The following is a 22,576-nucleotide window of genomic DNA, read 5'->3' as shown; positions in this document are numbered from 1 at the left end:
GCCCATTCTTGCATAATCAATGCTTGGAGTTTGTCCGAATTTGTGTTTGTCCATCCGCCTCTTGAGGATTGACCACAAGTTCTCAAATGGGATTAAGGTCTGGGGAGTTTCCTGGCCATGGACTCAAAATGTCAATGTTTTGTTCCCCGAGCCACTTAGTTATCACTTTTGCCTTCTGGCAAGGTGCTCCATCATGCTGGAAAAGGCATTGGTCGTCACCAAACAGTTCTTGGATGGTTGGGAGAAGTTGCTCTCGGAGGATGTGTTGGTACCATTCTTTATTCATGGCTGTGTTCTTAGGCAAAATTGTGAGTGAGCCCACTCCCTTGGCTGAAAAGCAACCCCACACATGAATGGTCTCAGGATGCTTTACTGTTGGCATGACACAGGACTGATGGTAGCGCTCACCTTGTCTTCTCCGGACAAGCTTTTTTCCAGATGCCCCAAACAATCGGAAAGGAGATTCATCAGAGAAAATGACTTCACCCCAGTCCTCAGCAGTCCAATCCCTGTACCTTTTGCAGAATATCAGTCTGTCCCTGATGTTTTTCCTGGAGAGAAGTGGCTTCTTTGCTGCCCTTCTTGACACCAGGCCATCCTCCACTGTGTGTGCAGATGCACTCACACCTGCCTGCTGCCATTCCTGAGCAAGCTCTGCACTGGTGGTGCCCCGATCCCGCAGCTGAATCAACTTTAGGAGACGTTCATGGCGCTTGCAGGACTTTCTTGGGCGCCCTGAAGCCTTCTTCACAACAATTGAACCTCTCTCCTTGAAGTTCTTGACTATCCGATAAATGGTTGATTTAGATGCAATCTTACTAGCAGCAATATCCTTGCCTGTGAAGCCCTTTTTGTGCAAAGCAATGATGACGGTATGTGTTTCCTTGCAGGTAACCATGTTTAACAGAAGAAGAACAATGATTTCAAGCACCACCCTCCTTTTAAAGCTTCCAGTCTGTTATTCTAACTCAATCAGCATGACAGAGTGATCTCCATTCTTGTCCTCATCAACACTCTCACCTGTGTTAATGAGAGAATCACTGACATGATGTCAGCTGGTCCTTTTGTGGCAGGGCTGAAATGCAGTGGAAATGTTCATTTTCATGGCAAAGAGGGACTTTGCAATTAATTGCAATTCATCTGATCACTCTTCATAACATTCTGGAGTATATGCAAATTGCCATCATAAAAACTGAGGCAGCAGACTTTGTGAAAATTAATATTTGTGTAATTCTCAAAATTTTGACCACGACTGTATTTAGCGCCATCCATCATTCCTTCAATTCTGACCAGTTTCCCAGTCCCTGCCGATGAAAAACATCCCCACAGCATGATGCTGCCACCACCATGCTTCAATGTGGGGATGGTGTTCTCAGAGTGATGAGAGGTGTTGGGTTTGCGCCAGACATAGCGTTTTCCTTGATGGCCAAAAAGCTCAATTTGTGTCTCATGTGACCAGAGTACCTTCTTCCATATGTTTGGGGAGTCTCCCACATGGCTTTTGGAGAACACCAAACGTGTTTGCTTATTTTTTTCTTTAAGCAATGGCTTTTTTCTGGCCACTCTTCCGTAAAGCCCAGCTCTGTGGAGTGTACGGCTTAAAGTGGTCCTATAGACAGATACTCCAATCTCCACTGTGGAGCTTTGCATCTCCTTCAGGGTTATCTTTGGTCTCTTTGTTGCCTCTCTGATTAATGCCCTCCTTGCCTAGTCCGTGAGTTTTTGTGGGCGGCCCTCTCTTGGCAGGTTTGTTGTGGTGCCATATTCTTTCCATTTTTTAATAATGGATTTAATGGTGCTCCGTGGGATGTTCAAAGTTTCAGATATTTTTTTATAACCCAACCCTGATCTGTACTTCTCCACAACTTTGTCCCTGACCTGTTTGGAGAGCTCCTTGGTCTTCGTGGTGCCGCTTGCTTGGTGGTGCCCCTTGCTTAGTGGTGTTGCAGACTCAGGGGCCTTTCAGAACAGGTGTATATATACTGAGATCATGTGACACTTAAAATGCACACAGGTGGACTTTATAATACTAATTATTTAACTAATTATGTGACTTCTGAAGGTAATTGGTTGCACCAGATCTTATTTAGAGGCTTCATAGCAAAGGGGGTGAACACATATGAACGCACCACCTTTCCATTATTTATTTGTTAGAATTTTTTGAAACAAGTTATTTTTTTTCATTTCACTTCCCCAATTTGGACTATTTTGTGCATGTCCATTACATGAAATCCAAATAAAAATCCATTTAAATTACAGGTTGTAATGCAACAAAATAGGAAAAACGCCAAGGGGGATGAATACTTTTGCAAGGCACTTTAGGGATTTAGTTCAGCAAGCTAACACAGTCTTGTGGTGCACAGACAACCCAGATTAAAACCCCAGTCGGTCAAAGAGACTTACAGGGCACTTCCAATCTGAGGGGCACAATGGCATGCATGGGTTAGCCATGTACAGCTATGGTGAGAGACAGGCTCATTCTAAAGACGCAAGTGCTGTGGAAAAACTCCCTCTTGTAATAAAGTGTCCCCCAAATGGTGGGTTAGGCCATATATAGTGGTCACCAGAGCTCACCTTGCAGAGACGCAGGTAGCAGGGCCTGAAGTTGTGTGACCACTCTGAGACACAGTGGGCCTCGTCGATACAGGCGAAGGCCACCGGGGGGAGCTGGTCAGCTGGGGGAAGACAGCCAGAGCCAGAGTGACCTCCACCCACCAACGCCTCAGGGGACAGGAGCAGGACATGGACCTCACCTGCCTTGACCTGGAGGAAACACACACAGAGAGATGCACATAAAGCATTGAAAGATATAGAATCAGAAAACTTTGTCATGCAGATCACCATAGATAAGACATCAACATTTTAGTCATTTAGCAGACGCTCTTATCCAGAGCGACTTACAGTTAGTTAGTTAGTTAGTGAGTGCATACATTTTCCATACTGGTCCCCCGTGGGAAACGAACCCACAACCCTGGCGTTGCAAGCGCCATGCTCTACCAACTGAGCTACAGGAGGCTTATAGTTACCATCTGACCGAGACACCAAATAAAATGTACATAAAAAAACTCCTAAAACATAATAAAGAATCTGTATATATCCCAGGCCAGGTCACAGTAAAAGATTACATATTTAGATAAGTTAAATATGGTTCATATTCAATTCCTAGCCTGAAACATACTGTATGTCACATGTCAAATAGCTCAAATATCAGCTCTACTCCAACAGGGTGGTAAAATTATCTATGTATTAAGTTAAATAAAATCAATGTACATCAATGTAAATTTGACTGACATCTTTGTAGTGGTATCTTCACGGCATCACACAATACATACATATGTACACCTGGAGCTCACGCACACACACATTATGAATAACAAAAAGATCACTGACTGATATAGAAGTGTAATGCAGGAAACGGAAATGATCGATTCAGTTAAACATTAAGCAAAAACGCTAAGGTTTAAGCCTAGATAGAGCATAGTTTAACTAACCAGATTGAAAGAGGATCACAGTACCTTCTCAATGGCTACTTCTCTCTGTTTTTTAGACATATTGGAGTGAATGGCAGCTGCTTTCAGTTTGGATGGGAGTCCAGAAAGCTAGGGAGACAAAATAATTTACTGTCAGTATTTCATTCAACGATTTCTTTATAGAGACATTCACAAGACAGTGTCCGTATATATAATGTGTTGTATAACTAGGGGACAGACATGTTACCTGATCATCCATTAGAGACACCAGTGGGGACACCACCAGAGTGATACTGTTGGACCTCTGGGCATAGAGGTAAGCAGGCAGCTGGTAGCACAGAGACTTGCCCATGCCCGTAGAGAGCACCACTAGCGTGGACAGACCTGGAGAGAATAGAATAGAAGAATATAACTTTATTGTCCATCATGCAAAGTAAATGTGTTGTTTGTTCAGCTCCCAACCCCCCGCTTGTAACAAACACAAAATATATATATACACTACCAGTCAAAAGTTTGGACACACCTACTCATTCGAGGGTTTTTCTTTATTTTTACTATTTTTTACATTGTAAAATAATAGTGAAGACATCAAAACTATGAAATAACACATATGGAATCATGTAGTAACCAAATAAAGTGTTGAACAAATCAAAATATATTTTATATTTGAGATTCTTCAAATAGCCAACCTTTGACTTGATGACAGCTTTGCACACTCTTGGCATTCTCTTAACCAGCTTCATGAGGTAGTCACCTGGAATGCATTTCAATTAACAGGTGTTCCTTCTTAAAAGTTTATTTGTGGAATTTATTTCCTTCTTAATGTGTTTGAGCCAATCAGTTGTGTTGTGACAAGGTAGGGGGGTACACAGAAGATAGCCCTATTTGGTAAAAGACATAGTCCATATTTACATTTACATTTACATTTACATTTTAGTCATTTAGCAGACGCTCTTATCCAGAGCGACTTACAGTTAGTGAATACATATATATATTTTTTTTATACTGGCCCCCCGTGGGAATCGAACCCACAACCCTGGCGTTGCAAACGCCATGCTCTATCAACTGAGCTACATCCCTGCCGGCCATTCCCTCCCCTACCCTGGACGACGCTGGGCCAATTGTGCGCCGCCCATGAGTCTCCCGGTCGCGGCCGGCTGCGACAGAGCCTGGATTCGAACCAGGATCTCTAGTGGCACAGTTAGCACTGCGATGCTGCGATGCAGCCTTAGTCCACTGCGCCACTCAGCTCAAATACAGCTCAAATAAGCAAAGAGAAACGACAGTCCATCATTACTTTAAGACATGAAGGTCGCAAAAACCATCAAGCACTATGATGAAACTGGCTCTCATAAGGACCGCCACAGGAATGGAAGACCCAGCGGTACCTCTGCTGCAGAGGATCAGTTCATTAGAGTTACCAGCCTCAGGAATTGCAGCCCAAATAACTGATTCACAGAGTTCAAGTCACAGACACATCTCAACATCCACTGTTCAGAGGGGACTGTGTGAATCAGGCCTTCATGGTCAAATTGCTGCAAAGAAACCACTACTAAAGGACACCAAAAATAAGAAGAGACCTGCTTGGGCCAAGCAACACGAGCAATGGACATTAGACCGGTGGAAATGTGTCCTTTGGTCTGGAGTCCAAATTTTTTGGTTCCAACCGCTGTGTCTTTGTGAGACGCGATGTGGGTGAATGGATGATCTCCGCATGTGTAGTTCCCACCGTAAAGCATGGAGGAGGTGGTGTGATGGTGCTTTGCTGGTGACACTGTCTATGATTTATTTTTATTTTTATTTGTTTAACACTTTTTTGGTTACTACATGACTCATTATGTGTTATTTAATAGTTTTGATGTCTTCACTATTATTCTATAGTAATTAATAGTAAAAAAAAAAAAACTTTAATGAGTAGGTGTCCAAACTTTTGACTGGTACTGTATATATGGGAAAGAAACTACTTACATTTAGTCATTACATTTATTTGAGTCATTTAGCAGACACTCTTATCCAGAGCGACTTACAGGAGCTGTACATCTTGTCATATACTGTATATCACTTTACTGAGGTACTAAAGGAAACACTGTTTATCCTCTTCCTGCATACCTGATAGAATCCTCATGATGGCCTGTTCCTGCCCTGGTCTGAAAGACTTGTACCCAAAGTCTTTAAGTGCTTCATTAACTTCAGAGGGCGCCGCTGCAGAAACAAAATGTAGTTGGAAGTCAATAGGAGTATAAATCATGCTGCACTGGTTGATTGATTAGTTTAGATTAATTGATTCATTAAATAATTGTATTTTAAAAAATGGGGTACCTTGTACTTTGCCATCCTCCCCTAGGGGGTAGAGGGGCTCCATGGGGGGCGGAGGAGGCAGGCGCTCGTAATCTGGCCTGATCACATTCAACAAGACCTCATCACCACCATTCTCCTGCTTCTCCCCCTCCTTCTCCTCTTTAACACTGGGGGGCGCCACTGTGTAACAGAGAGATAGACATTGGACACGTCACAAATGGCACCCTATTATTGTGCACTACTTCTGACCGGAGCCCCATCTGTGGGAGCCCCATCTGTGGGAGGCCCATCTGTGGGAGGCCCATCTGTGGGAGGCCCATCTGTGGGAGGCCCATCTGTGGGAGCCCCATCTGTGGGAGCCCCATCTGTGGGAGCCCCATCTATGGGAGCCCTATGGGCCCTGGTCAAAAGTAATGCATTATAAAGGGAATAGGGTGTCATTTGGGACACAGACATAGACAGAGGGACCTCATGTACAGAGATGGAATTACTTAATTCCTCCTCCACTGGTCTGGGGTCAGCTTTGGTGTGGCGTTTGTTATGACTGATGTTTGAATTGGAGTCGGGAGAAACTGAACCGAAATCAGTTGTTGTTATGGGCAGGGAACTGGGAGGAAAGAACTGGAGTGAGAGAATTGCATTGGGGTAAACATGAGCTCTTTGACCTTTTGGCATGCATGTTAGTTTAGTACCATGACATCATTGCCTTGCCAGACAGTGGAGGAGCTGTTATGCTCATCTAGTTTTAAACCGCAGGTTCCGTTTTGGCTCAGAGGGGCCTTGGTTTCTGCCTGCGCAATCACTCCGACTTTCGCTGGACATCGTCTGTGTGTGGCACTGTATTTCACTCCAAGTACGCCCCGAATGGCACCCTATTCCCTACATAGTGCACTACTCTCAACTAGAACCCTATGGGCCCTGGTCAAAAGTAGGGCACTATATAGGGGATAGGGTGCAATTTGGGGTGTAACCCGTGCTATGAAAATGAGCGTTGAGCATTTCCGTGGGGACCCTCCCTGATTGTTCTTAGCAGTGAGCTCTGCTTGACATTCACTATATATATACAGTGGGGAGAACAAGTATTTGATACACTGCCGATTTTGCAGGTTTTCCTACTTACAAAGCATGTAGAGGTCTGTAATTTTTATCATAGGTACACTTCAACTGTGAGAGACGGAATCTAAAACAAAAATCCAGAAAATTACATTGTATGATTTTTAAGTAATTAATTTGCATTTTATTGCATGACATAATTATTTGATCACCTACCAACCAGTAAGAATTCCGGCTCTCACAGACCTGTTAGTTTTTCTTTAAGAAGCCCTCCTGTTCTCCACTCATTACCTGTATTAACTGCACCTGTTTGAACTCGTTACCTGTATAAAAGACACCTGTCCACACACTCAATCAAACAGACTCCAACCTCTCCACAATGGCCAAGACCAGAGAGCTGTGTAAGGACATCAGGGATAAAATTGTAGACCTGCACAAGGCTGGGATGGGCTACAGGACAATAGGCAAGCAGCTTGGTGAGAAGGCAACAACTGTTGGCGCAATTATTAGAAAATGGAAGAAGTTCAAGATGACGGTCAATCACCCTCGGTCTGGGGCTCCATGCAAGATCTCACCTCGTGGGGCATCAATGATCATGAGGAAGGTGAGGGATCAGCCCAGAACTACACGGCAGGACCTGGTCAATGACCTGAAGAGAGCTGGGACCACAGTCTCAAAGAAAACCATTAGTAACACACTACGCCGTCATGGATTAAAATCCTGCAGCGCAGGCAAGGTCCCCCTGCTCAAGCCAGCGCATGTCCAGGCCCGTCTGAAGTTTGCCAATGACCATCTGATGATCCAGAGGAGGAATGGGAGAAGGTCATGTGGTCTGATTAAACAAAAATATAGCTTTTTGGTCTAAACTCCACTCGCCGTGTTTGGAGGAAGAAGAAGGATGAGCACAGCCCCAAGAACACCATCTCAACCCTGAAGCATGGAGGTGGAAACATCATTCTTTGGGGATGCTTTTCTGCAAAGGGGACAGGATGACTGCACCGTATTGAGGGGAGGATGGATGGGGCCATGTATCGCGAGATCTTGGCCAACAACCTCCTTCCCTCAGTAAGAGCATTGAAGATGGGTCGTGGCTGGGTCTTCCAGCATGACAACGACCCGAAACACACAGCCAGGGCAACAAAGGAGTGGCTCCGTAAGAAGCATCTCAAGGTCCTGGAGTGGCCTAGCCAGTCTCCAGACCTGAACCCAATAGAAAATCTTTGGAGGAGCAAAAATTGCATTGCCCAGCGACAGCCCCGAAACCTGAAGGATCTGGAGAAGGTCTGTATGGAGGAGTGGGCCAAAATCCCTGCTGCAGTGTGTGCAAACCTGGTCAAGACCTACAGGAAACGTATGATCTCTGTAATTGCAAACAAAGGTTTCTGTACCAAATATTAAGTTCTGCTTTTCTGATGTATCAAATACTTATGTCATGCAATAAAATGCAAATTAATTACTTAAAAATCATACAATGTGATTTTCTGGATTTTTGTCTCTCACCTTTGAAGTGTACCTATGATAAAAATTACAGACCTCTACATGCTTTGTAAGTAGGAAAACCTGCAAAATCGGCAGTGTATCAAATACTTGTTCTCCCCACTGTATATACACCAAAGTATGTGGACAAAGTGGTAGGCCACACGCGCTCACAGAACAGGACCGGCGAGTGCTGAAGTGCGCAGCGCCAAGACATTGTCTGTCCTCGGTTGCAACATTCACTACCGAGTTCCAAACTGCCTCTGGAAGCAACGTGAACTGTTCGTCGGGAGCTTCATTAAATGGGTTTCCATGGCCGAGCAGCTGCACACAAGCCTAAGATCACCATGTGCAATGCCAAGCATCGGCTGGAGCGGTGTAAAGCTTGCCGCCATTGGACTCTGGAGCAGTCGAAACGCGTTCTCTGGAGTGATGAATCACGCTGGCAGTCCGACAGGCGAATCTGGGTTTGGCGGATGCCAGGAGAACACTACCTGCCCAAATGCATAGTGCCAGCTGTAAAGTTTGGTGGAGGAGGAATAATGGTCTGGGGCTGTTTTTCATGGTTCGGGCTAGGCCCCTTAGTTTCAGTGAAGGGAAATGTTAACGCTACAGCATACAATGACATTCTAGACGATTCTGTGCTTCCAACTTTGTGGATGGCCCTTTCCTGTTTCAGCATGACAATGCACTATTTTTCACAATGCAAATCTCATCGCCAGACGGGGTGACAATGACATACCCCGAGGCTCGGAACGCAGAGTTCCCGTTGCCCGGGCAACCTCTTCCAAGGTTGGCAGCTCGAAGGGCTCCTCAACCGCAGACACCTCATCAGCAGCAGCACCGTCTACTGGAGCTGCAACTGGAAACAGGAGGCACACAACAGGTTAAATAGGGGTTATATACTAGACTCAATATATTACATTCACAGGGTACAGTGACGTATTCAGTAGGGAGAAACGTTCAAAATGTTGCAGACAGAAACGTCATGTATTGAGCTGAAAATGACACTTGTACATGTATAGGACAGAAAATCAGATGTGTTGAACAAAATACATTTCTATCTGAATGTTCTGTAATGTTGCACTTTCCTCAACAGACCTCGGGTACACCAAAGAAAACGCTTTAGCACAGTATTTCTTATGTATCAACCTAGTAAAGACAACTGTGATGTTGTAAATGAAACTAGTTTCTGAAGAACCAATCTAAACAAGCCAATTTAACTACCACAGCTTAAGACGTCACACGACCATGTACTGTCTGTCCTGTGACCTCTCACCTCTGCCCTTGCAGTTCATAGCCCAGTGTCCTGTGCCTCCGCACTTGAAGCAGGTGTCACCTGGACGATTGAACCCTCCGAAGCCACCTCTAAACCCGCCTCTGCCTCTTCTGCTGAAGCCCCCTCTAAACCTTGAGTCTGGCCCTCCAAACCTCTCCCCCTTTAGCTGGAACTTCTCCATGGTCAACTGAAACAGAGAGAAAACAGGATATACTGTGCTGATATCATATACAGTTGAAGTCGGAGGTTTACAAACACCTTAGCCAAATACATTTAAACTCAGTTTTTCACAATTCCTGACATTAATCCTAGTAAAAATTCCCTGTCTTAGGTCAGTTAGGATCACCACTTTATTTTAAGAATGTGAAATGTCAGAATAATAGTAGAGAGAATTATTTATTTCAGCTTTTATTTCTTTCATCACATTCCCAGTGGGTCAGAAGTTTACATACGCTCAATTATTTGGTAGCATTGCCTTTAAATTGATTAACTTAGGTCAAACATTTCCGGTAGCCTTCCACAAGCTTCCCACAATAAGTTGGGTGAATTTTGGCCCATTCCTCCTGACAGAGCTGGTGTAACTGAGTCAGATTTGTAGGCCTCCTTGCTCGCACACGCTTTTTCAGTTCTGCCCACACATTTTCTATAGGATTGAGGTCAGGGCTTTGTGATGGCCACTCCAATACCTTGACTTTGCTGTCCTTAAGCCATTTGCCACAACTTTGGAAGTATGCTTGGGGTCATTGTCCATTTGGAAGACCCATTTGCAACCAAGCTTTAACTTCCTGACTGATGTCTTGAGATGTTGCTTCAATATATCCATATAATTTTCTTTCCTCATGATGCCATCTATTTTGTGAAGTGCACCAGTCCCTCCTACAGCAAAGCACCCCCACAGCATGATGCTGCCACCCCCGTGCTTCACGGTTGGGATGGTGTTCTTCGGCTTGCAAGCGACCCCTTTTTCCTCCAAACATAACGATGGTCATTATGGCCAAACAGTTATACTTTTGTTTCATCAGACCAGAGGACATTTCTCCATAAAGTACGATCTTTGTCCCCATGTGCAGTTGCAAACCGTAGTCTGGCTTTTATATGGCGGTTTTGGAGCAGTGGCTTCTTCCTTGCTGGGCGGCCTTTCAGGTTATGTCGATATAGGACTCATTTTACTGTGGATATAGATACTTTTGTACCTGTTTCCTCCAGCATCTTCACAAGGTCCTTTGCTGTTGTTCTGGGATTGATTTGCACTTTTCGCACCAAAGTACGTTCATCTCTAGGAGACAGAACGTGTCTCCTTCCTGAGCAGTATGATGGATGCGTGGTCCCATGGTGTTTATACTTGCGTACTATTGTTTGTACAGATGAACGTGGTACCTTCAGGCATTTGGAAATTGCTCCCAAGGATGAACCAGACTTGTGGAGGTCTACAATTTTTTTCTGAGGGCTTGGCTGATTTATTTTGATTTTCCCATGATGTCAAGCAAAGAGGCACTGAGTTTGAAGGTAGGCCTTGAAATACATCCACAGGTACACCTCCAATTGACTCAAATGATGTTAATTAGCCTATCAGAAGCTTCTGAAGCCATGACATCATTTTTTATGGAATTTTCCAAGCTGTTTAAAGGCACAGTCAACTTAGTGTATGTAAACTTCTGACCCACTGGAATTGTGATACAGTGAATTATAAGTGAAATAATCTGTCTGTTAACAATTTTTTGAAAAATTACTTGTGTCATGCACAAAGTAGATGTCCTAACCGACTTGCCAAAACTATAGTTTGTTAACAAGAAATGTGTGGAGTGGTTGAAAAACGGGTTTTAGTGACTCCAACCTAAGTGTATGTAAACTTCCGACTTCAACTGTATACGTACGGTCTTCCTAGGTAGGGACTGTATGCTTTTCAACTAGGTACTCAAAACAGAGAATCATTCTGAAATGTAGCTGGCCTAATTTATCTAATATCTGCTAATATCCCTAAATAGTGTTATTCTACAACAACAGTATGAGTACAAGAGTGCGCAACGCTGTCATCACGACAAAGGGTGGCTATTTGAAGAATCCCAAAAATAAAATATATTTAGATTTGTTTAACACTTTTTGGGTTACTACATGATTCAATGTGTTATTTCATAGTTTTGATGTCTTCAGTATTATTCTACCCCCTAAAAATAAAACATGGGTTCTTGGTCAGGGAGGTGACCAAGAACCCATTGTCACTCTGACAGAGCGCCAGAGTTCCTCTGTGGAGATGGAAGAACAACACTCCACCAATCAGGCCTTTATGGTAGAGTGGCCAGACGGAAGCCACTCCTCAGTAAAAAGGCACATGACAGCCCGCTTGGAGTTTCCCAAAAGGCACCTAAAGAACTCTCAGACCATGAGAGACAAGATTCTCTGGTCTGATGAAACCAAGATTGAACTCTTTGGCCTGAATGCCAAGCGTCACATCTGGAGGAAACCTGGCACCATCCCTACGGTGAAGCATGGTGGTGGCAGCATCATGATGTGGGGACGTTTTTCAGCGTCAGTGACTGGGAGACTATTCAGGATCAAGGGAAAGATGAACGGAGCAAAGTACAGAGAGATCCTTGATGAAAACCTGCTCCAGAGCGCTCAGGACCTCAGACTGGGGTGAAGGTTCACCTTCCAACAGGACAACGACCCTAAGCACACAGCCAAGACAATGCAGGAGTGGCTTCGGGACAAGTCTCTGAATGTCCTTGAGTGGCCCAGCCAGAGCCCGGACTTGAACCCGATCGAACATCTCTGGAGAGACCTGAAAATAGCTGTGCAGCGACGCTCCCCATCCAACCTGACAGAGCTTGAGAGGATCTGCAGAGAAGAATGGGAGAAACTCCCCAAATACTGGTGTGCCAAGCTTGTAGCATCATACCCAAGAAGACTCGATGCTGTAATCGCTGCCAAAGGTGCTTCAACAAAGTACTGAGTAAAGGGTCTGAATACTTATGTAAATGTGATATTATTATACATTTGCAAAAATTTCTATAAACCTGTTTTTGCTTTGTCATTATGGGGTATTGTGTGTAGATTGATGAGGGGGGGGAAAAAACAATTTAAATCAAATTTAGAATAAGGCTGTAACGTAACAAAATGTGGAAAAAGTCAAAGGGTCTGAATATTTTCCGAATGCACTGTATGTACCAACCTCACTAGAGTGACCTTACCTGCTTGCGTAGGCCAGCGCCCCTACATGCGTATCCTTTGACATGAGACTTATTTTTCAGGTTGATTTTTACAAAGTTACCGTCCGCGTTCTTGGTGGGTCTGGACATGAATGGTGCAAAAGACAAATCACATTAACACAAAACAATGACATTAGTGAAAATAAAATCCAGTTATGACAATAACAGTCAATGAGGAATATGTATTTAAAGGGGCTCTCTTGAGAGTGCATAGATCAATTTGTAAAGCTAAATAATAATGTTTGATGAAATATATTAGTAGTCTAAGGGAAATATAGAGTATAACCCACTTAGGTCTCATAGTGTTGCTTCCTCTGTTCCTGGCAGCGTTGATATCTTCCTCATCCACCTCTCCTAGGAGGTTCTCCTGTGGAACTTTTGGTTTCTGCTTCACTGCTTCCTTCTCTGTGACATCACCATCCTCCTGCTCGCTAGCATTTCCATCACCTGTCTTAACCTTCTTCTTCTTCTTCTTCTTGGCTTTTTTAGGACTCACGCCCTCATCCTCTGTAACATTTTTCTTTCTCCTCCTCTTTTTCAATGCCCCCTCTTTCTCTGTGTCGTCACGGTTCTCTCCATCCATGTCGTGGTCCCTTTGCCTCTTTCGGCCCTTTTTCTTCGTACCTTTCTCCTCCGGCCCGATCTCGTCACCCTCGGCCTGCTGCGGTGGCTGCGTCAACACTCCCGTCTCCTCTTCAACCCTTCCTACTCTGCCCTTTCTGGCCCTCGCTCGAGATTTGTTGGCGGTGGCGACAGCGGTCTCTTCTGACGTTCCGCCCTCAGCCTGTCCTATGAGACCTGGTCTGGTTTCTCCATCCTTTCCTTCTCCGGAGCCAGACCCTAATGAGGAGCGTTGTCCAGCGGACCGCAGACTGGCTGGGTCTGCTGCAGACGTTAAACCACAACCAATCTGGGGCTGGTGCTCGTCAGGAGAAGGCAGAGCCTGTGGCATGGTACTCTTGGAAGCCCTCTCCCCCAGGAGAGTTGTCCCTTCGTTCTGCCTGGAAGGTGTGACAAAGGAACTGGCGGCACGTCCTCGGTTCTCTCCCTCGTCAGTGCCTCCCCCTTTGGCCTGCTGCGAACCTACCGCAGACGTCACGGCGAGAGACAAATTACCCACAACCGGCTTCTCCGCAACACCCACCTCGTCAAACACCTGACATCTCTCCAGCCAGCTGCTGTCTACAGAGGATAACCTCTTTGTGAAGGTCTGTCTGAGCTGCTGGGCCCTACTTCCTGCCTGTCTGTCTGATGAGGATGATGCCCCCGCTGCAGGAGACCACAGATTGGAGGGTGTGAAGGCTGGTAAAGGCTCAAAGGGCTCCTGCAGCGGCTGCTGTGGGTGTCCTGTCCCTGTCTGCACTGGAGAGGCCAGGAGGTCTGGACGTGTGTTGGCTGGCTTTGGCAGAGGGGATAACGGTGTATCACTGCCTGCAGCGCCAGCTGCAGTGTTTGTGCTCTGGACGTCTTTCCAGGACTTCAGAGGTGTTCGACGTGGAGTGAACGACTTCTTCAGAGAAACCGGTCTCTCCTAGAAATAGTTTATAGCGCAGGAAAAATGTATATATTCAAAATGGCAGAGGTCCAAATTCCCCACATCTGCGTCATCACGTTAACTAGCAATTGCAGTTTGCATTTTATACTAACAGTCTTGGTCTATGGCTGCAAAATCAAATGTATGCTACAGAGTTTGCAAAAAGCAACGTGTGGAACTATACACAGCCACACTACACATAGACTGTACCTTTGTTAGAGCTCCCAGGTTTGACTTGAGCTTCATGCCAAAGTACTGGGCCGAGGCTTGGAGGGAGTCCCTGTCTTTGGGCGTCAGCGTCAGTCTGGGGGCAGCCACCGGCATGCTCTTACGGTTCAGGTGAGTGCCCCAGCAATCGGATTCCTTCAAAGAGAAAACATATTAAAGGAGTATTCTTCAACAAAGCGGTGAATGGGTATGTATCATTAATTTAAAAGTCTTTTAAAAAATGGATGAAAGAAAAATCACATATTGCCCCTTTAAAACACAGTTCACTAATAACTGTGGATGAGAAGTGTTATAACAATCTAATTACACTGAACATAACCTACCTTCTCAGATGACGGAGTCGGTGCGGCAGGTGTTGGGTCTGTGTGCCCATTGCTGCTGTTCTCTTTTGCTTGCTTGAGTGTTCGATATTCTTTGTAGAGCTCTGTGAAACACATGCAGAAACACAAAACTCAAAGCAATGAATTTTAGTAACTGAAATGAATTAAAGAATACCTGGGTCCTATTCAGTAGGCAGCAAATGGAAGCCAACGGGCCAAAACAGGGAGGGACCTACCTGAATTTGTCCCATAAGAAACACGTTTTTTTTTGTGTGCAAAATGTTTTGATATGGTGATAACCACTGAATACAAGCCTGAGGAGAGCAACATTTCTCCCCTGTGTTTCAGTTCTGTTTTTTTTTCAGCCAGTTAAAATATTGACATGTACTTACTTATAGCCTCTTCTGGGGCTCCGTCAATATCACCCTGAATAATAGGACAGGACAGTGGGAAAGACTATAAGTTAGTTACTGTAGGTCTCTGGTTAGTAATACATGATAATTATATTGCTAATTACATATTGCTAGATAGCTAGCTAGTTACAGTACCTTGTTGGGCTTTCTTTGATGTTCTTGAAAAAAGGACTGCTCCCAGGTTTTCAGAAGAATCTTTACATCATTGTATCGATCCATCACTCTGTAGGCATCAAAGTTTGTTGAAATTACTAATAAAGCAATATTATAAAAATCGCCAGCGATTTCACGTTATAGTTCGGAGAGTTAAAAAGTTATCTAGCTAGTCAGTTAGTGATTTCAACTGTACCCAAACAGCTGGCTCTCATGACAGTAATACTGCAAGTCAGACATTGCTATCATTCATTATAAACGTAAAGTAGCTACCTAATGTTTTAGACAAGAGAGACACACGAGACTAGATATGAAAATGTAGTAAGGCTGGGCTATATTGCCAAAACATCATATCAATGTACACTGGAGTTGCTTACCAAGACAACCTAGAATGTTGCTAAGTGGCCTAGTAACAGTTTTGACTTACACTACCGGTCAAAAGTTTGGACACACCTACTCATTCAAGGGTTGTTCTTACTTTTTACTATTTTCTACATTGTAGAATAACAGTGAAGATATCAAAACTATGAAATAACACATATGGAATCATGTAGTAACCCCCCAAAAAAGTGTTAAACAAATCAAAATATATTTTAGATTCTTCAAAGTAGCCACACTTTGCCTTGATGACAGCTTTGCACACTCTTGGCATTCTCTCAACCAGCTTCACCTGGAATGCTTTTCCAACAGTCTTGAAGGAGTTCCCACATATGCTGAGCACTAACCGGTGCCCCCGCACATTGACTTTGTACCGGTACCCCCTGTATATAGCCTCCCTACTGTTATTTTATTTTACTGCTGCTCTTTAATTATTTGCTATTTTCTACTTATCCATTTTTTCCTAAACACTTTTTATTTTTCTTTAAAAAACTGCATTGTTGGTTAAGGGCTTGTAAGTAAGCGTTTCACTGTAAGGTCTACACCTGTTGTAGTCGGAGCATGTGGCAAATAAAACTATTTGATTTGATGGCTGCTTTTCCTTCACTCTGCGGTCCAACTCATCCCAAACCATCTCAATTGGGTTGAGGTCGGGGGATTGTGGAGGCCAGGTCATCTGATGCAGCACTCCATCACTCTCCTTCTTGGTAAAATAGCCCTTACACATCTTGGAGGTGTGTTGGGTCATTGTCCTGTTGAAAAACAAATGATAGTCCCACTAAGTGCAAACCAGATGGGATGGCGTCTCGCTGCAGAATGCTGTGGTAGCCATGCTGGTTAAGTGTGCCTTGAATTCTAAATAAATCACAGACAGTGTCACCAGCAAAGCACCCCCACACCATCACACCTCCATGCTTCACGGTGGGAACCACACATGCAGAGATCATCCGTTCACCTACTCTGCGTCTCACAAAGACACGGCGGTTGGAACCAAAAATCTCATATTTGGACTCATCAGACCAAAGGACAGATTACCACCGGTCTAATGTCCATTGCTCGTGTGTCTTGGCCCAAGGAGGTCTCTTCTTATTATTGGTGTCCTTTAGTAGTGGTTTCTTTGCAGCAATTCGACCATGAAGGTCTGACTCACACAGTCCCCTCTGAACAGTTGATGTTCAGATGTGTCTGTTACTTGAACTCTGTGAAGCATTTATTTGGGCTGCAATTTCTGAGACTGGTAACTCTAATGAACTTATCCTCTGCAGCAGAGGTAACTCTGGGTCTTCCATTCCTGTGGCGGTCCTCATGAGAGCCAGTTTCATCACAGCGCTTGATGGTTTTTGTGACTGCACTTGAAGAAACCTCAAAGTTCTTGAAAGTTTCCGGATTGACTGACCTTCATGTCTTAAAGTAATGATGGACTGTCATTTCTCTTTGCTTATTTGAGCTGTTCTTGCCATAATATGGACTTGGTCCATATTGTATACCACCCCTACCTTGTCACAACACATCTGATTGGCTCAAACGCATTAAGAAGGAAAGAAATTCCACAAATTAACTTTTAACAAGGCACACCTGTTAATTGAAATGCATTCCAGGTGACTACCTCATGAAGCTGGTTGAGAGAATGCCAAGAGTGTTCAAATCTGCAAAGGTTGGCTACTTTGAAGAATCTCAAATATATTTTGATTTGTTTAACACTTGTTTGGTTGATACATGATTCCATGTGTTATTTCATAGTTTTGATGTCTTCACTATTATTCTACAATGTAGAAAATAGTACAAATAAAGAAAAACCCTTGAATGAGTAGGTGTCCAAACTTTTGACTGGTACTGTATATAAAAAAATATTGGACGGTATGATGGTATTTTATGTTTTTTAATAATAGAAGAAGTTCTACATTTGCTTCATGAGTAGTGCGTGACCCTAGGGTGGCAACACATACATTCTAAGGGATTTCAATTTGTCTTTCTCCATTCTGATTGTTTTATACTGTTCAATTAAACCCAAAATACATTTATCAATTTCTGCATTTCCTGCACTCATTTGAGAATTTCCACACTTATAGGCCTTATTTTTAACCAAATGTTGCAATTACGATTTTACTTGCAATTTAGAGCAAAACACATGGGTGAACTGTTGGCATCATGGAAATATAATGATTATTCAAATTCTATAGTTAGAATATAATAATGGGCGCTTTGAATACAGTGTTGTTTGACTTGACAATGAATGAAAATGCAAGGGAGGAGTTATTGTGACAGGGTAGGAACCAAAGAAGTGTTTCCTAGGGGACCAAATAATCTTTGGCTACATTGAATGTTTTCTGTTAGCTACTTTTAACATATTCATGCTTTGCGTATTACTCTTTGATTTAGAAGATACTGTTGCACAAACAAAATGTTGATTTAGGTCTACAAATTCACTGGTATCAGGCTGTATAGCTACTTACGTTTGCTCTGACTCAGTACATAGCTAGCTAGCGATTAGCATTAGCAGTTAACAAGATTTAGGCCCAACTTGCTAAGAAAATACATTTACATTTACGTCATTTAGCAGACGCTCTTATCCAGAGCGACTTACAAATTGGTGCATTCACCTTATAGCCAGTGGCATAACCACTTTACAATTGTTTATTTATTTATTATTTTTATTTTGGGGGGGGTAGAAGGATTACTTTATCCTATCCCAGGTATTCCTTAAAGAGGTGGGGTTTCAAATGTCTCCGGAAGGTGGTGAGTGACTCCGCTGTCCTGGCGTCGTGAGGGAGCTTGTTCCACCATTGGGGTGCCAGAGCAGCGAACAGTTTTGACTGGGCTGAGCGGGAACTATGCTTCCGCAGATTTAGGGGAGCCAGCAGGCCAGAGGTGGATGAACGCAATGCCCTCGTTTGGGTGTAGGGACTGATCAGAGCCTGAAGGTACGGAGGTGCCGTTCCCCTCACAGCTCCATAGGCAAGCACCATGGTCTTGTAACAGATGCGAGCTTCAACTGGAAGCCAGTGGAGTGTGCGGAGGAGCGGGGTGACGTGAGAGAACTTGGGAAGGTTGAACACCAGACGGGCTGCGGCATTCTGGATGAGTTGTAGGGGTTTAATGGCACAGGCAGGGAGCCCAGCCAACAGCGAGTTGCAGTAATACAGACTAGCTGTTTGCAGATGTAAGAAACACAAACTAATAGTGTAATTATAGAACGCTAGTGGATTTATATTAAGAAGCAAAGTGAAAACAGCATCATTGTCATCAACATTGTTGCATGTGCTGCACTGACCATGCAGACTTAACACAAGTGTCTCTGGTTAAGGAACAACAGTGACAGGGGTGGGGCTAAATCTGCGTGGAAAGCGGCACAGAGAGAGAAGTGACAGTATTCCCTACCGAATATGCCCCCCTAGACACAACTATGACAAAACAACCAACAAACACGGGTCACAACTCCTGCAGCTCTGTACATAGTCAATGGTAGGCTTCGAGGAGACTCGTATGGTAGGTACACCTACAGCTCATCCCTTGGCAGTAGTACATCCAGGCTCTGTGGTAGCCGGCCGCGACCGGGAGACCCATGGGGCGGCGCACAATTGGCCCAGTGTCGTCCAGGGTAGGGGAGGGAATGGCCGGCAGGGATGTAGCTCAGTTGGTAGAGCATGGTGTTTGCAACGCCAGGGTTGTGGGTTCGATTCCCACGGGGGGCCAGTATGAAAAAAGAATGTATGCACTCACTAACTGTAAGTCGCTCTGGATAAGAGCGTCTGCTAAATGACTAAAATGTAAAATGTAGTACTGTAGATTACTTTATCACTGACCTCAACCCAGAGTCTCTCAGAGCATTCAGTCAGCCCACTAACACCCCTATCAGATCACAGCAAAATCACAGTTTACTTGAACAGAGTAATACTCAATTATGAGGCATCAAAGCCAAAGGAACTGCACAATATTAAGAAATGCTATAGATGGAAGGAAAGTAGCGTAGAAACCTACCAAAAAACAATTAGGCAACAACAAATTCAATCACCTTTAGACAACTTCCTGGACAAAACATTTCACTGTAATAGTGAAGGTGTAAACTTGGCAGTAGAAAGCCTAAACAGTTTATTTGACCTCTCAGCTTCCCTATCAAATAAAAAAAAAATGTCAAGCAGACAACCTAAGAAAATTAAAACAATGACAAATGGTTTGATGAAGAATGCAACATCTAATAAAGAAATTGAGAAACCTATCCAACCAAAAACATAGAGACCCAGAAAACCTGAGTCTATGCCTTCACTATGGTGAATCACTAAAACAATACAGAAATACACTACAGGGGGAAAAAAGAACAGCATGTCAGAAATCAGCTTAATGTAAATTGAAGAATCCAAAGAATCTAACCACTTCTGGGAAAATTGGAACGCACTAAAAAAACAACACAGAGTTATCTATCCAAAATGGAGATCTTTGTGGCTCTAAAACAAAGAACAAAAACATATACATGATCAGTTACAAATCTTAGAATCAGCTATTAAAGACTACCAGAACCCACTGGATTTTCCAATTACATTGAATGAACAACAGGACAAAATACAAACCCTCCAACCCCAAAAGGCCTGTGGTGTTGATGGTATCCTCAATGAAATGATAAAATACACAGACCACAAATTTCTATTGGCTATACTTAAAAACTAACATCATCCTCAGCTCTGGCATCTTCCCCAATGCACAAAAGTGGAGACAAATTTGACCCCAATAACTACCGTGGGATATGCGTCAACAGCAACCTTGGGAAAATCCTGTGCATTATCATTAACAGCAGACTTGTACATTTCCTTAGGGAAAACAATGTACTGAGCAAATGTAAAATAGTCTTTTTACAAAATTACCATACAACAGACCACGTATTCACCCTGCACACCATAATTGACAAACCAAAACAAAGGAAAAGTCTTCTCATGCTTTGTTGATTTAAAAAAAACGATACCTACCTCGCTCTAAACATCAGCACCACAGTTAACTTCCACAAAGCTGTGAACGATCTGAGAGACAAGGCAAGAAGGGCCTTCTATGCCACCAAAAGGAACATAAAATTCAACATACCAATTAGGATCTGGCTAAAAATACTTGAATCAGTTATAGAACCCATTGCCCTTTATGGTTGTGAGGTCTGGGGTCTGCTCACCGACCAATAATTCACAAAATGGGACAAACACCAAATTGAGACTCTGCATGCAGAATTCTGCAAAAACATATTATGTGTACAACGTAAAACACCAAATAATGTATGCAGAGCAGAATTTGGCCGATGCCCGCTAATTATCAAAATCCAGAAAAGAGCCGTAAAATTCTACAACCACCTAAAAGGAAGCGATTCCCAAACCTTCCATAACAAAGCCATCACCTACAGAGAGATTAACCTAGAGAAGAGTCCCCTAAGCAAGCTGGTCCTGGGGCTCTGTTCACAAACACAAACAGACCCCACAGAGCCCCAGGACAGCAACATAATTAGACCCAACCAAATCATGAGAAAACAAAAAGATAATTACTTGACACATAAGAAAGAATTAACAAAAAAACTGAGCAAACTAGAAAGCTATTTGGCCCTAAACAGAGAGTACACAGTGGCAGAATACCTGACCACTGTTACTGACCCAAACTTAAAGAAAGCTTTGACTATGTACAGACTCAGTGAGCATGGCCTTGCTATTGAGAAAGGCCGCTGTAGGCAGACCTGGCTCTCAAGAGAAGACAGGCTATGTGCACACTGCCCACAAAATGAGGTGGAAACTGAGCTGCACATCCTAACCTCCTGCCAAATGTATGACCATATTAGAGACATATATTTCCCTCAGATTACACAGACCCACAAAGAATTCCAAAACAAATCCAATTTTAATAAACTCCCTTATCTATTGGGTGAAATACCACAGTGTGCCATCACAGCAGCAAGATGTTTCCTGTTGCCACAAGAAAAGGGCAACCAGTGAAGAACAAACACCATTGTCAATACAAACCATATTGATGTTTATTTATTTTCCCTTTTGTACTTGAACTATTTGCACATCATTATAACACTGTACATAGCCATAATATGACGTTAATGTGTCTATTCCTTTGAAACTTGTGAGTGTAATGTTTCCTGTTCATTTTTTATTTATTATTTCACTTTTGTTTATTATCTATTTCACTTGTTTTGGCAATGTAAACATGTATCCCATGCCAATAAAGCCCCTTGAATTGAATTGAGAGAGAGAGGACTCAAGTAGCGAAGTAAACTAGAAAAATTGACGTTAGACACGGCGTACCACATTTAATAAACCAAACATTCAAATACCTTTATCGAAGGTAAAGTAAAAACCCAATCCGGTCCGTGCATCAATACCGGTATATTGTAAAATACGGTAACCGCTAAAATGTAGCTAAAATGTCAAATCAGAAAGCAGACACAGTTAGTGTCTGAACTCAAGGCAAACTACAACCACAGATAGAAAGAGCAATTGGAGAAAGACCAATTTGTTAGCTTAAAAAAGATATTTGCTACAACAGTGGGTTCAAAAAGTCCCCGAAGACCGTAATCTCAAGCAAAATAAATTCGACGTTTCTTACCTGACTGCTGGAAATAAGAATCCTAAACGCCACCGTGAAAGAGCCTAAATCAGCTTCTTACACCGGGAGAATGATATATCGTGCGGAGCAGATGTTGTTTCCACAATTTTAGCGCGCTGTGAAATGACATACAGTAATCTACCAATCGAAAGGCTGCTGAGAAAATAAAACCAGTCAGAACTAAGGAGTACT

The 22,576-nt window shown here is 43.4% G+C and overlaps 1 protein-coding gene across 2 annotated transcripts in view; it reads right to left on the bottom strand.

Annotated features, from left to right (window-relative positions):
- Nucleotides 1-22,484, bottom strand: part of LOC121586768 (ATP-dependent DNA helicase Q4) — a 30,396-nt gene extending 7,912 nt beyond the window's left edge. Inside the window, exons 1-14 of one of the 2 annotated variants that reach the window (XM_041903738.2) lie at nucleotides 22,385-22,484; nucleotides 15,413-15,500; nucleotides 15,257-15,290; nucleotides 14,868-14,968; nucleotides 14,527-14,679; nucleotides 13,073-14,313; nucleotides 12,765-12,864; nucleotides 9,577-9,763; nucleotides 9,040-9,159; nucleotides 5,790-5,948; nucleotides 5,580-5,672; nucleotides 3,718-3,854; nucleotides 3,516-3,599; nucleotides 2,575-2,763 (exon numbers count right to left, since the gene is read on the bottom strand). In XM_041903738.2, the coding sequence (XP_041759672.1) occupies nucleotides 2,575-2,763; nucleotides 3,516-3,599; nucleotides 3,718-3,854; nucleotides 5,580-5,672; nucleotides 5,790-5,948; nucleotides 9,040-9,159; nucleotides 9,577-9,763; nucleotides 12,765-12,864; nucleotides 13,073-14,313; nucleotides 14,527-14,679; nucleotides 14,868-14,968; nucleotides 15,257-15,290; nucleotides 15,413-15,496 (2,682 nt within the window). In that variant the 5' untranslated portion in view covers nucleotides 15,497-15,500; nucleotides 22,385-22,484. Of the gene's footprint in view, nucleotides 1-2,574; nucleotides 2,764-3,515; nucleotides 3,600-3,717; nucleotides 3,855-5,579; nucleotides 5,673-5,789; nucleotides 5,949-9,039; nucleotides 9,160-9,576; nucleotides 9,764-12,764; nucleotides 12,865-13,072; nucleotides 14,314-14,526; nucleotides 14,680-14,867; nucleotides 14,969-15,256; nucleotides 15,291-15,412; nucleotides 15,501-22,112; nucleotides 22,187-22,384 lie in introns of those variants that run through there. The other variant, XM_041903739.2, reaches the window with a different exon arrangement.
- Between the last annotated feature and the right edge of the window lie 92 nt (nucleotides 22,485-22,576).

The sequence above is a fragment of the Coregonus clupeaformis genome, chromosome 17, assembly GCF_020615455.1.
Source record: "Coregonus clupeaformis isolate EN_2021a chromosome 17, ASM2061545v1, whole genome shotgun sequence".
NCBI lineage: Eukaryota > Metazoa > Chordata > Actinopteri > Salmoniformes > Salmonidae > Coregonus > Coregonus clupeaformis.
This window is presented reverse-complemented; position numbering and strand designations above follow the sequence as displayed.